The 13946-nt window shown below is 35.6% G+C and overlaps 1 protein-coding gene across 1 annotated transcript; it reads left to right on the plus strand.

Moving 5' to 3' along the window:
* The first annotated feature begins 5188 nt into the window (after positions 1–5188).
* LOC110804414 (phosphoglycerate kinase 3, cytosolic) lies at positions 5189–9215 on the plus strand. The gene is made up of 7 exons (XM_022010006.2): positions 5189–5346; positions 5473–5679; positions 6621–6698; positions 6831–7091; positions 7746–8063; positions 8179–8337; positions 8802–9215. Exons 2-7 carry the CDS (start codon positions 5485–5487, stop codon positions 8994–8996), a joined length of 1206 nt encoding a protein of 401 aa, XP_021865698.1. The 5' UTR covers positions 5189–5346; positions 5473–5484; the 3' UTR covers positions 8997–9215.
* The last annotated feature ends 4731 nt before the right edge of the window (positions 9216–13946 follow it).

The raw sequence follows: 13946 nt of genomic DNA on the forward strand, positions 1-13946 counted from the left end.
GATTGACGTTTCATTGGCAAATAGAGATTATTACTTGATTTACTCTGTATTTATTTTTTTCTTTAATTCCTTTAATTTTAAACCAAAAAAAATGGAAGGAGAATGACATGTGGCACTATGAATGAAGATAATGACATATGGCGTTGTGGTGTTTGTGGTTTGGGTTTTGAAATACTAGGTATAGACTAGGTATAGATTAGAATGAAAGTTATTTTTAAGGAGAAGAGAACATACCCATTATTTGATTACTTGTTTATAACAATTTACAATAAAACACCATATACAAGGCAATGGAAGTAGAATGCAAAAGAAAGCAATAGATATCTGTTTGGCTACTATCCATACTATGCGTTTTCTACGACACGAGAAAATGTCCCTCCATTCCAACACCAATTGTCCAAGCTATGCAATGAGAACAGTATTGGGGCGTACTGTAGGATAGTAGGAATCTTCACATGTAATCACATTAACTACCCCTTCAATGGTTAAATCAACAAAGTGTTGATAGCTCTTTAGTGACACTAGAGGAAAAAACATCATAAGTTGCCCTTAAAATAGGCTTATAAGTTGCCAATTATAAGGACAACATATGACTAGGTCACTTTTGTAAAATTATCAAAGGTTACCCTTAACAAGAGCAACTTATAATCTTATAAGTTGGCAACTTATAAGTTTTTTTTAAAAAAAAATAAAAAAATCTGCAATATAATTCCTGATATTTTGCAATATAAAATTTTGCATTATAATTTATAGAATACTGTTTCACCAAACATCAGCTTGACATTCCTCAAAAATGATATAAATTTCAAATTTTCAATAATATTACCGAATTAATTCAAATGTAATTAATTAAATCGATAAATAACAAAATAATGTAAGAGTCACGGATAACTACAAGTCTGCTCTATTTATTACACTGAGGGTAGTTCACAATCGTTGAAGTAAGTAGCCCACTTGTCGCGAACTTCATCCAACTCCTCTTTGGTAAAGGGCCCCTCCCTTAGAGTTGTGAAAACCTTTAAAAGAACAACGTACATGCAAACCAATAAATTAAATTAAGTTTCATATGCGAAAACATAAATTATATTGTTCACGAAAACAACTTTCTGAGTGTACTAAGATTCATTTCAAGTTCTTTATGCACATCTAAGGCTCATTTATCTCGATATAGATCATATTTGGCCAAAAATGACATTTTTGATCCCAAATATCAACAAATGAACCTTAGTACACTTTCTAAATCTTTTTCATGATTCATATGATTAGTTATATGTTTATAAGACTAATTTCAAGTTCGTTATGCACGCCTATGGGTCATTTGGGTCGATATAGGCCATTTATGGCCAAAAATGGCATTTTCGATCCCAACTAACAACAAACGAACCTATTTCCACGTTCTAACCCTTTTTCATGATTCATATGATTAGTTATATGTTTATGAAACTCATTTCAAGTTCGTTATGCAAGCCTAAGGGTTATTAGGGTCGATATAGGTCATTTATGGCCAAAAATGGCATTTTCGATACCAACTACCAACCTATTTCCACATCCTAACCCTTTTTAATGATTCATATGATTAGTTATATGTTTATGAAACTCATTTCAATTTCGTTATGCAAGCCTAAGGGTCATTTGGGTCAATATAGGCTATTTATGGCCAAAAATGACATTTTCGATACCAACTACCAACAAACGAACTTATTTCCACATTCTAACCCTATTTTATGATTCATATGATTAGTTATATGTTTATGAAACTCATTTCCAGTTCGTTATGCAAGCCTAAGGGTCATTTGGGTCGATATAGGCCATTTATGGCAAAAAATGGCATTTTCGATACCAACTACCAACAAACGAACATATTTCCACATTCTAACCCTTTTTCATGATTCATATGATTAGTTATATGTTTATGAAACTCATTTCAAGTTCGTTATGCAAGCATAAGGGTCATTTGGGTCGATATAGGCCATCTATGGCCAAAAATGGCATTTTCGATCCCAACTACCAACAAACGAACCTATTTCCACATTCTAACCCTTTTCATGATTCATATGATTAGTTATATGTTTATGAAACTCATTTCAAGTTCGTTATGCAAGCCTAAGGGTCATTTGGGTCGATATAGGCCATTTATGGCCAAAAATGGCATTTTCGATCCCAACTACCAACAAACGAACCTATTTCCATATTCTAAACGTTTTTCATGATTCATATGATTATTTATATGTTTATAAGACTCATTTTAAGTTCGTTATGCACGCCTATGGGTCATTTGGGTCGATATATGTCATTTATGGCCAAAAATGAAAATTTTCGATCCCAACTACCAACAAACGAACCTCTTTCCACATTCTAACCCTTTTCATGATTCATATGATTGGTTATATGTTTATAAGACTCATTTCAAGTTCGTTATGCACGCCTAAGGGTCATTTGGGTCGATATAGGTCATTTATGGCCAAAAATGGCATTTTCGATCCCAACTACCAACAAACGAACCTATTTCCATATTCTAAACGTTTTTCATGATTCATATGATTAGTTATATGTTTATAAGACTCATTTTAAGTTCGTTAAGCACGCCTATGGGTCATTTGGGTCGATATAGGTCATTTACGGTCAAAAATGGCATTTTCGAACCCAACTACCAACAAACGAACCTATTTCCATATTCTAAACGTTTTTCATCAAAAGTGGTGATGGTGGGCGGTGATGGAGAAAAGAAGAAGAAGGAGAAGAGAGTATGGAGGTACGTACGGTCTACGTGGCTGCTGCAAGATGGAAATGAAGTGAATGTTAGGTTAAGTTGCGCTTGTTTCAAATTGGAGGGAAGATATTATTCATTTAATTTTTTAAATTTTTTTTAACCATCAAAGGTTGCTCTTGTTGTATAAGGGCAACCTTTGATGGGCATCCTATAAGGATTTTTCCTCTAGTATGAATGAAAGCAAGAATGATTGTAGAATTGGGCACCTATGACAATAAACAAAGCTCTTTAGATACAGGCAGGGCTGCCATGCTTATGATACGAACTATTATCCATAAGATAAAGAATCATTGAGCAATGGCCCCGTACGTATATAGGTGTTGACGTGTCCTGTTGGTCATTAGCAGGATGGGGGTCATTAGGAATGACAATATTTTATGAAAAATCATTTACCTTATCCACCCATAATTATAAAATGGATGAGATCTGGATGGCGAAACGGCCGGATACAGATGGCAGTTCATTCCATCCGTTAACCATCCATCCACGTGTTTAATATATTTTTCATCCAAGATATTATAAAATGTTAAAAATTCTTGTTGCAAATTTAGTTCTTTAAACCATTTGTGTTTGATTTTAATTTTTTATATAAAATAAATTTTGACTATATGTTATAAACTGTAGCTGACGTAAAAAAAAACTAAATATAAAATGTTTATTCGTTAATCACCCATGTAATCCGTATGTTTCACCAATATAATCCATTTGTTTCATACACTGTTGGCAATGGAATAGATGCTGGTGACATATTAAATGGGTGATTGATGGATTCAGATGGAGCGGATTAAACAACGAATGAAGGAGGGTTAAGGTTCATTCGATCAAAATCTGATGCTTTGTCGTAATAGTCATGATATATGCGGGTAAAGCATATTTGGTGTGAATGTATCCTTTATAAGAATATAGGGGTCATATCAGTGGAAGTAAAACTTGAAAAGACTTTTGCCCGATGGGACCGGACAGTCTTGCTGATCAGGAGCGACCATGAAGGAAAAATAGAAGCTAGGTTAATTCACCCAACCGAACGACCTCCATAATTCGTGGTTTGTTGTTGCATTCTCGCCCCATCGGACGGAGGACAAATTAAAGTCATGGCTTGTCCGTTTACTTTATTCCTTGTGATTCATTTCGCAACAATTTTTTTATTATGTTTAAGAGACTTAATTATTCTGATTATGTTGAGTTGGTTGGTTGGTTGGTGTTCTTCTTGATTAATGAGGGAGGTTACTAAACTCTACATGATCATACATAAATATATTGATGACGTTCATTGAGCTCTTTTGAGTCTCTTAACTTCTTTGATTTTTATTACTTCTCCACTAAATCACTCACTTCCTGTTCTTTGAAAATACACAATGGTTATCTCTTTTTCTATTTTCTCTATTGGGCACAAGTTTCAGTAACTTCGTCTCACACCCAATATCGTTATCGTGTGTTAACAATTGTGTTAACTTTAGAGCATGAATCGATGAAGGCGATTGAGCACCCTGATTGCATCGAATCTCATTTCCTATGCAATGATTTCACTAATACAACACAACAATCGATTTCATTAACACAACGCAACAATTTTTGTAAGATTATTCTAATATATTATTCTACATTTTAGCCTTAAAAACCTGTTTTTAACACTCATCGGTCTAACATTTTTATTTAGCCATTTTTTATCTTCCAAATGCATAAGCAAGATACATGCAAGATTGCAAGATCACCAATATGACAATAGTATAATTTTAAATTTTAAACTTGTAAAAAATGCTAGGAATATTCTACTCGTATTTACAAAATTGCAACTTTTAAAGTAAGAAACTAGTGTGTGGCTCGGGCGATGCCTCGATTGATACATTGAATAGTTAAAATTTTAGATTAGAGCTCAATATTTGCAAAAGACATGTATACCATAAAGGATACATTAAATTCGTCAACTACACAGGCACATCGCACATGCATTACGTCATTTATCATACCATCTAATTTTTCAATTAGATCATCTTACAAATTGTATAATTAATTTTCTAGTTGAACTATCTGCTACAAATTAGTAAACACCAAATTAGATATATACAGCCATGCAAGACATTTTTTATAAGTGATGCTTATGAGACTTTATGACATCATGTTTCTTTATGTTTATCCATTTATTTATAAATTAATGTGAAAAGATAAAACACAATTGGTGGTTGGTTAAGATGGTAATGAGTGTTGTCATCCACATTTGAGGTCTGGAGTTCAAATCTCATTGTATTGATTTTTTGATGTCCATGACATGACATACCACTTGATGAGTGAATGATGTGGCGCAAAGAGAAGAGTACTACGTGGCACATAGACTTTTTTCACAACGTCTTTTAATATATTAGTATAGATAGATAGATTGTTTCCGACCACTACTTTCTAAGTTTTAACAACTTCTTGCGTGACACGAAAGCGGCTCATTTTAGCACCCACCTCCTAATCCCGCACCGTACCACTCTACCTCTATAAAACTTTCTCGAACATTCCGTCTCTCTCTGCCTTTACCTTCACCATTTTCATCACTCTCCATTACACTTCCAGAAAAGAATCCCACTATTCCTGTAAGTCCCATGGATCCAATCTCAAATCTTAAATTCATGCCATTTTTCTATGTTTTAATTGATTCGATGTATTTATTTTCTGGGTTTTTGATCTTGAATAACATTTTTTTATTTGTTGTTGATTAGATTTGGTTTAAAATGGCGACAAAGAGGAGTGTATCAACACTAAAAGAGGCAGATTTGAAGGGGAAAAGAGTATTTGTTCGTGTAGATTTGAATGTTCCATTGGATGATAATTGTAACATCACTGATGATACAAGGATTCGTGCTGCTGTCCCTACTATTAAATACTTGTCTGGTCATGGCGCTAAAGTCATTCTCTGCAGTCATCTGGTATATATTTCTTTTGTCCGATCTTTTAATTTGTTCAATTTCTAAGTCTTTGCCAAATGGGTTTGTTGTTCTATGTCATTTTGCATCTGTGTTTTCTCTGGATTGTTTTTAATGTTGAATTAATAGCTTAAGATTTGCAGTTATTTGAAAATGGCCTACCGTTTTGATGTGCTTATGGGGTTTGTTGATTGTTTAGTGTATGTTGTTTTCAAGATATTAATATGATTCCGCATCTGGGTTTGTTTGAAATTTGCTGTGGACAATGGGGTTGCTCGGTTCTGATCGTCGGGTAAGAAATCATTTTGTTCGGGTTTGATTTCCAATTAACGGAAAGTAGATCACTTTCAGCCACAGTCAAGTTTTGTTGGAATCAAATTCGGGTAATGGGGGTATGTGTTGAGTAACATCTGTTGTCTTAGCTTTGCAAGGTCTGTTGAAAATATACCTCATTTGAAGTTTTGGTTAAATGGGTATCAACTTTATAGTATTATTATTCATTTGGGTTTTCATTGAATTGGTGGAATACAATATGTTGTGCTATATAGGTTGTTGTGTATGATTGTTCTTCAAGTTTCCTTTCAATTGGCTGTAAAATTTGGTGGTTTAGGGTATATGAAATGAATTGCCCACCATCTTAGACATATTAAGAGATTCCTACCTCTTGTTGCTTATGTTGTAGCTTTGACTGTTGGCCCGTCATACACTAACCATTTATCCAGGTCTTACTTTTGTTACTTAGTTGAGTGAAGGTGAAAAGTTCAGTGACGGTGTTGTGTTTGTGTCTTTGTAGATTTTTTATGAATTTCTATTTGAGCATTTTAGGCATGAGGGTAATCATATAGTGTTCAAGTGGTGCTTTCACAGCTAGCAAAATGTGACCTTTTTTGCTTGTTGTGATGATATCTTGTTGCTGATTGATTTTGTTGCCTTTTTTCTTCCAGGGACGTCCAAAAGGTGTCACACCTAAGTTCAGCTTGAAGCCCCTTATCCCAAGGCTTTCCGAGCTTCTTGGTGCTGAGGTCCGATTTTATGTCGGTCTCTATAGATTGTGGATGCATTCCCTCACAAAAAAAAGTTAAATTTTGTGAAGGAAATGTCTGATTCATTTGACTTACACTTTCCTTTCTGGCTGTATTGTTGATTTGATACAGGTTAAAATGGCAAATGATTCCATTGGTGAGGAAGTCGAGAAAATGGTGGCTGATTTGCCTGAAGGAGGTGTATTGCTCCTTGAGAATGTGAGATTCTATAAAGAGGAAGAGAAGAATGATCCCGAGTTTGCAAAGAAATTGGCCGCTCTAGCAGATGTCTATGTGAATGATGCTTTCGGTACTGCCCACAGAGCTCATGCTTCCACTGAGGGTGTTGCCAAATATTTGAAGCCTTCTGTTGCTGGCTTCTTGATGCAAAAGGTACTTGTTTCTCCTGAATTAATTGGCATGTGGCTTGAACATGGTGTGTGCATGCTGAATATAGCATTTTTTTTAGCGCTTAAAAGTTGTTAACTGCTGGTCAGTGCCCATTCATATCACATTATCACTCAAAAAAAGTTTATTGCTCAAGCTGTACACCCTTGTCCATTTTGATGCAGAATGCTCATTGTTGTTGCTTATTTATAGTCTAGAAATTGATTATTTGATCCTGAGTCCACCCGGTGAAGTTGGTAGTGTAGGTAGCTCCTAAGTTTCAATTGGAGTGTTGTCGACAATGTCGTGATAGATGATCACATTGATTTAATGGTTCAGATAAGATCTAAAGCTTTCAATTGAAGTTATTTATGCAATTCATGAAGTTTAAAATAAAAAAATATTCTTAGGCTGATGGGTTTTGTACAGACTACCCTGGTGTAGACGGTCATTTCTCATACAACAGCATACGTCTTCATATTAAAGGCTTGGAATGGCTTGGTCATATTTAAACTTTTTGTTAAAAAAAACCCAAATATATCAATTGATAGGAGTATTACTGGCATACTTTCTTGGCTGGACTAAGACAGCTTGAATTTGAAGGAAGTCCTACATAAAAGATTGTTTTTGTTTAATTCTTGTGTGTTTACTTGATTGTAGGAACTTGATTACCTAGTCGGAGCTGTGGCAAACCCCAAGAAACCTTTTGCTGCCATTGTTGGTGGCTCTAAGGTGTCTTCAAAGATTGGTGTGATTGAGTCACTGTTAGCTAAGGTGGACTATCTTTTACTTGGAGGAGGAATGATATTCACTTTTTACAAAGCACAAGGACTCTCAGTTGGATCCTCTTTGGTAGAGGAAGACAAGCTTGAACTTGCAAACCTGCTAATTGAGAAGGCAAAAGCTCAAGGAGTATCTCTGATGCTGCCTACTGACGTCGTAATTGCTAACAAGTTTTCTGCTGATGCTGACAGCAAGGTTTGTACACGTAATTAGATATACTATGTGTATTTGTGATTTCCCCCTTCTCTCAGTATCCACAGTAGTGCTAATATGATGATGATGTAGTCTCATGATTGTTACTATTTTATAGGTTGTACCAGCCTCTGCTATTCCTGATGGCTGGATGGGTTTGGACATTGGCCCAGATTCTATCGTCACATTCAGTGAGGCTTTGGATAAGACTCAGACCGTCATCTGGAATGGACCTATGGGTGTCTTTGAATTTGAGAAATTCGCTGCAGGGACTGAGGTAAATGATCAAATTTTAGTTAGGCTATGTTTGGCAAACTAACTAATAGAGCTGAAACTGATAAGTTAGCTGAAATTGGAAAGGTTGTAGCTGAAACTGATAAGGTGCTGAAACTAATAAGATAACAGAATAGATGAATTGTTTGGTAGAATAGATGGTTTAAGTAGCTGAAATTTATAAAATAATTGTTTTAAATAAAAAATTAAAGGTAAAAATACTTGAAAATTTAAGGACCTTAAATTGAAAGGTTACTCAAAGTAACGTCTCAATTTAAGTCAATTTCAAGACCTTGTATTCTATTTAAGGTGCTTGACAAACCACTTTAATCATTTAAGGTGATTTAAAATTTCAGCACCTTATCATTTAAGACACCTGAGATGGCGTGCTGGCGTGCCAAACAGAGCCTTTATCAACTTATGGTGTGTTTGAAGTTTGGAATTGACATCTGACAATATGTCTTGCAGGCGGTAGCGAGGCAGTTGGCGGAGCTTAGTGGAAAGGGTGTGACCACAATCATCGGAGGAGGTGATTCTGTTGCTGCTGTGGAGAAGGTTGGTCTTGCAGACAAGATGAGCCACATCTCTACTGGAGGTGGTGCAAGTTTGGAGCTTTTGGAAGGCAAACCATTGCCTGGAGTTCTTGCCCTTGATGATGCTTAAGTGGGGCTGTTGTTTATCCTGTTTCCTGGTCTTTTGCCCAAAGTTTATGAATAACTGGGTTTTTTTCTTGCCAGTTTGGTTTCATAGGCTTGTAGCCTTGTAGGAGGGTCTCTAAATAAATCATTTTTGAACTTCTGGGTGAGTAAATTGAGTATGAAACACAAGTGTTAATAATTCCTTGTTCAAGTTACCCCTTTTAGGGGGTGTTTGGTTCGTGAATTCTAGGTATGGGGTATGGGTTTAAAAGGATTTCAAACTCATTAGCAAACTGAACCTAACACATGATATTAAAAATTAAGTTGCAAACTCAAACGATATTTGATATAATTTCTGATTTTAACCCATACCTGATGCCACCATGCAAATCAAATGCTCCTTGATTGGGCTTCTATTTAATAAGCTTGAGCTCAAAAGCTCAAACTTAGAAATGTAAATGTTTAGGTTCGTAAACAAAGTCAGCAAAAGTCGTTTGGTTGGGGCATTTGGAATGGAGTTAGAAATCATTCCATCTATTTTATTGTTTGGTTGGGCTTTTTTGAAATAGAGTCTCATACCTAGGGCGTTTTATCTCCCTCCCAAACCCCTGGAATCTCATACCCACCTCTACCTCAAAGATCAAAATTCATTCCACCTAAGTTTCTAACCCTAACTCACGAAAGAGGGAAAGAGGGGAGAAAGAAGGGTGCAGCCGCCCACCATTACCGGCGACCTACTATCCGGCGACCATTACCGTTGACCGTCACATCTTCTCCGGTGGGTTAATTCACGGTCGAAGGTCATCTGTAATATATCTTGGATTGAATTGTTGTTTTGGCCATATGTAATTTCATGATCTGTAAAAAGAAATTCTTGAATTTTGTCATCTGATACCATGGCTTTCTCATGTCAACTATGGCTTTGTCCAAAAATTGATTCCTCTTTCATCAGAATTCAAAATTTTGAACCGTATTACTCACCCCTTTAACACTATTTTCATCATTAATTCTATATATTCACTCCTTCAAAGGTTTGCTGATTAACATTAATGCCCGTGCAACATTTCTCTCAAGTCAATTTGTTACGGCAATTCTATTTTAGGGATAGGTCCTTAGGCTAACAGTGGTTTGTGGGTCATAAAAGAGACAACAAACATTTTTAGCTGCTCATTATTATAAATATTACAAACTTTTAGGAAAGACGGTCTAACGGTTAGACCACTTTTATGCATGCACTTTAACTAATTAGTTAACCGGCGAAACCAATTAGTTAAGTTTGAAATTCAATTAGTTAAGGAACGAAACCAATTAGTTATGCAACCGAACCAATTAGTTAAACAATGAAACTGATTAGTTAAGATTTTATGAGTTTTAGTTATTAATAAGTTTGTTCTAAAATAATAACTACGACTCATAAATTTAACTATTTGTCTTTATACCTTGATTATTTTGTTATTCAATTAGTTGTGATTTTATTACTTATAGTTATGCTTTACACTATTTTAGTTAGTACCAAAAAAGTGGTCTAACCGTTAGACGGTCTTACACAAAAGCTTTTGTATAAACATTAAAATTTACGTTCGAATTTGTTTTGGATAATTATTTGTGTGGAATTGTGGTTTTTTTCCAAATTTGATGATATATTACTAGTTATTCGTCATATTAAGTATATATAAAAAATTACATTAAATATATATTAAAAAAAAGTTGAATCAGAATCCATTCCAAGCATGAACCAAACAACATGAATGGGATATAGAATCCATTACAGGATCAAACCAAACAGTTTCAGTTTGGTATGAGAAATACAATCCATACCTCCCTTGTATGAGACTCCATACCATTCCATTCCAGTTTAGCGAACCAAACGACCTCTAAAAAACTTCAATCATTCGAGCCTGGGTTAATTCTAATAATGATTATTATCCACCATAGTTCGAACAAACTAAAATTTGTCTCGACTTAATTTGTTGCCGCCTTATGAATTACTTATACTCCGTAATATGATATTGAATTCTTACTATTTTTAAAAGTATGTGAAAGAGTTATCGTCGTATCTCCTAATCAAATCAACGATATTCTAGTTATTTTCTTATTGAAACTTGTAGTGGTCATTTTATCGCGACTTTTACAATGAAACAAGCACAAATGCACAATACAATGACAATGAAGCAACAATGACCAAAAATCCGTAATATATGAATTGAGTGCATCAACATTTGGAACCGACCTGCTTGCTACTAAGGGTGTTCAGTTAAGATTAAAGATTGAAATCGAAACCGTTTAGAAAAATGGAAAAGCTCAACCGGATTTTATTTGACGTTCGTATTGGTTTAAATTGCCCGCGTTTATTATGGGAAATGGCATCTTTACCCTTTAAAAGAAAATCAACCCCATCCACCCTCTCGTCCACCTCCCGTTAGAAGATCCTTTCTCTTTTTCTTTCCTCTTCTGATTGGCTTGATCAACAATTTTTATGTCAATATATTGAAGCTGTGAATCAGAGCACTCAACCCACTTCAAGCTTTGGCCTTCGATTATAATTGACTACAAAATTATACATACAGTACTCCGTATTAAACATCCATCCTCCACCATCATCCTCCTCTTCTCACTCTGCATCACTTTCTGCCGGTCTCTTCCGCCAACAACCTCCTTTCTCGGTGAACAGTGAAATAGAGGAAGTTTTTTTTATTTTTTATTTTATTTTAATGTGACGCACAATAATTGCGCGGCCAACACGGTGCCGCCGCACAGAAAATGCGCCGGTGACACGGCGTTCGCGCATATCTTGCGCGGCACCGCCATGTCCCTGGCGCATTTGCTGTGCGGAGGCACCGTGTTGGCTACGCAATTTGTTTGCGCCTGTGCGGAACCGTTCATTTTTCTCATTTTTCATTTCTTTTTGTTTTTTCGTTAATTTCAACCTTTTCCTATGATTGTTTTATTTTTTTTTATCGTTTATTATTCAATAATATTGTTTATTATTGTTTGAAATTTTGTTAATTATGTTTTAATTTATGCTTTCTAATTTTCTAAACAAAAAATAGAACGTTTAATTGAAATAATATTTTGTTTAATATTGGTATATTATAATTTTCATTTATTGTTAATAAAGTTTATTAAAGATGGGTGAAAAATGGAGGGAGATGGAGTTGTTTTTTAAAGGGTAAAGTTGTACTTTTGCATAAAAAAATGCGGGCGATTTTAGCTAATACGGGCGTCAAATAACGATACACAAATTTTAATACTTTGTAACGCACGATAAGCTACAAAAATATTTTTCTACGTAGTACACCAATTTATATGTTATTTTGTTTGTATTTTAAAGCACTTGTGTAATTTTAATATCGGTAATTTTTGTGTAAGACCGCCTTACCGGAAAGACCACTTTGGTTGTTTAACTAATTGGTTCCATTTCTTAACTAATTGGTTACATTTCTTAATAATTGATTCAATTGCTTAACTAATTAATTTCTTTGCTTAACTAATTGGTTTCAGTGCTTAACTAATTAGTTCAAATGCGTAACTAATTGGTTCCATTGTTTAACTTATATGATACCAATGTGGTTTTTTGTGTAAGACCGCCTTATAGAAAAGTTTGTATTTTAATATTTGTTTGGACTTATTTTAGTTTGACTTGTAAATATCAAAATGATTTTCTTTGTTTAAAATAATAAAAAAAAAAATTATCCATGATAAGGTAAATCGATAAAAAATTATTAACAACAAGTAGAGAACGGTTTACCGCTAATCGGGTAACAGTAGAGAAACTACATTCAAACGACAACGAGTTAAGCTGTAAGAATTAAAATGTCGAACCGAAACCTCCTGTAACCGAAATGAAACAAACGTACGGGTATGGTTAACCACCACGTACACCTAGAGCTGTAAAAAACTGACCCGACCTGAAAACCCGACCTGAACCGATCGAACCCGTAACCGACCATGACCCGAAATTACGGTAAAACAGGTAACCCGAAACCCGACCTGTACCCGACCCGAAAAAACCGATAACCGATTTTAACCCGGTGTTGTAACACCCGAACCCGAACCCGACACCCGACCCGAAAATGACCGATAACTGAACTGACCCGACCGGACAATGACCCGAACCCGATTCGATACCCGACCCGATATCAACCCGAAACCGATTGTAACTCGACGAAACCTGCTATTGACCCGACTTGTAACAACCCGCTACCCGATTTACCCGAGTTATCAATGACACGACCAAATATTAACTTCATTGATAAATCTATTTTAATTATTTATTGCTAGATATTGAAAAATTTAACTCTAAAATAAGTTAAACAAAATTTTTTAGAATATAAAATAAATTAAATGTATAGGTTAATTATCAGACCCGAGTTTGACCTGTCCCTGAGAGTGACCCGATCTGAATTCTATTTGATCTGATTATTATCCGATCCAAACTAAGACCCGAACCCGAAAATAACTGTGTTGCAAACCGACTTTAACCCGAACCCGAAATTATCTGCTACAAACCGACTTAAACCCGACCCGATAAGACCAGAACCCGAAATCCAACTTGACCGAAATGTGACCCGACCCGAACCCGACCTGAACCCGGGATAGGAAAACCCGATATGACCCGACCTGAAATCGACCCGACCAAACCCGAACTCAACCCGAATGAAATATTGACCCGACACGACCCGACCTGATCATGAACCGAGACCCGAGATGACCCGACCCAAACCCGACCCGATGACCTGTTTTGACAGCTCTACGTACACCCCTACTTAGTACCCATTTCATTTCGCTACTGATTAATCCAACGCGATGAACCCAAATTGATAATAACCCGAACCTGAAACCAGTTTCAACTAGAACGTTTCAGCTCTCTACCCGATTAACCTGACCTTATTATGAGCCGATCCGATAAGAACCCGACCAAGCCAAATAAACTCGTTTCAACCAGAACACAGTAACCCGACCCGTTAATACGAAT

Source organism: Spinacia oleracea, chromosome 1 (assembly GCF_020520425.1).
Source record: "Spinacia oleracea cultivar Varoflay chromosome 1, BTI_SOV_V1, whole genome shotgun sequence".
Classification (NCBI taxonomy): Eukaryota; Viridiplantae; Streptophyta; class Magnoliopsida; order Caryophyllales; family Amaranthaceae; genus Spinacia; species Spinacia oleracea.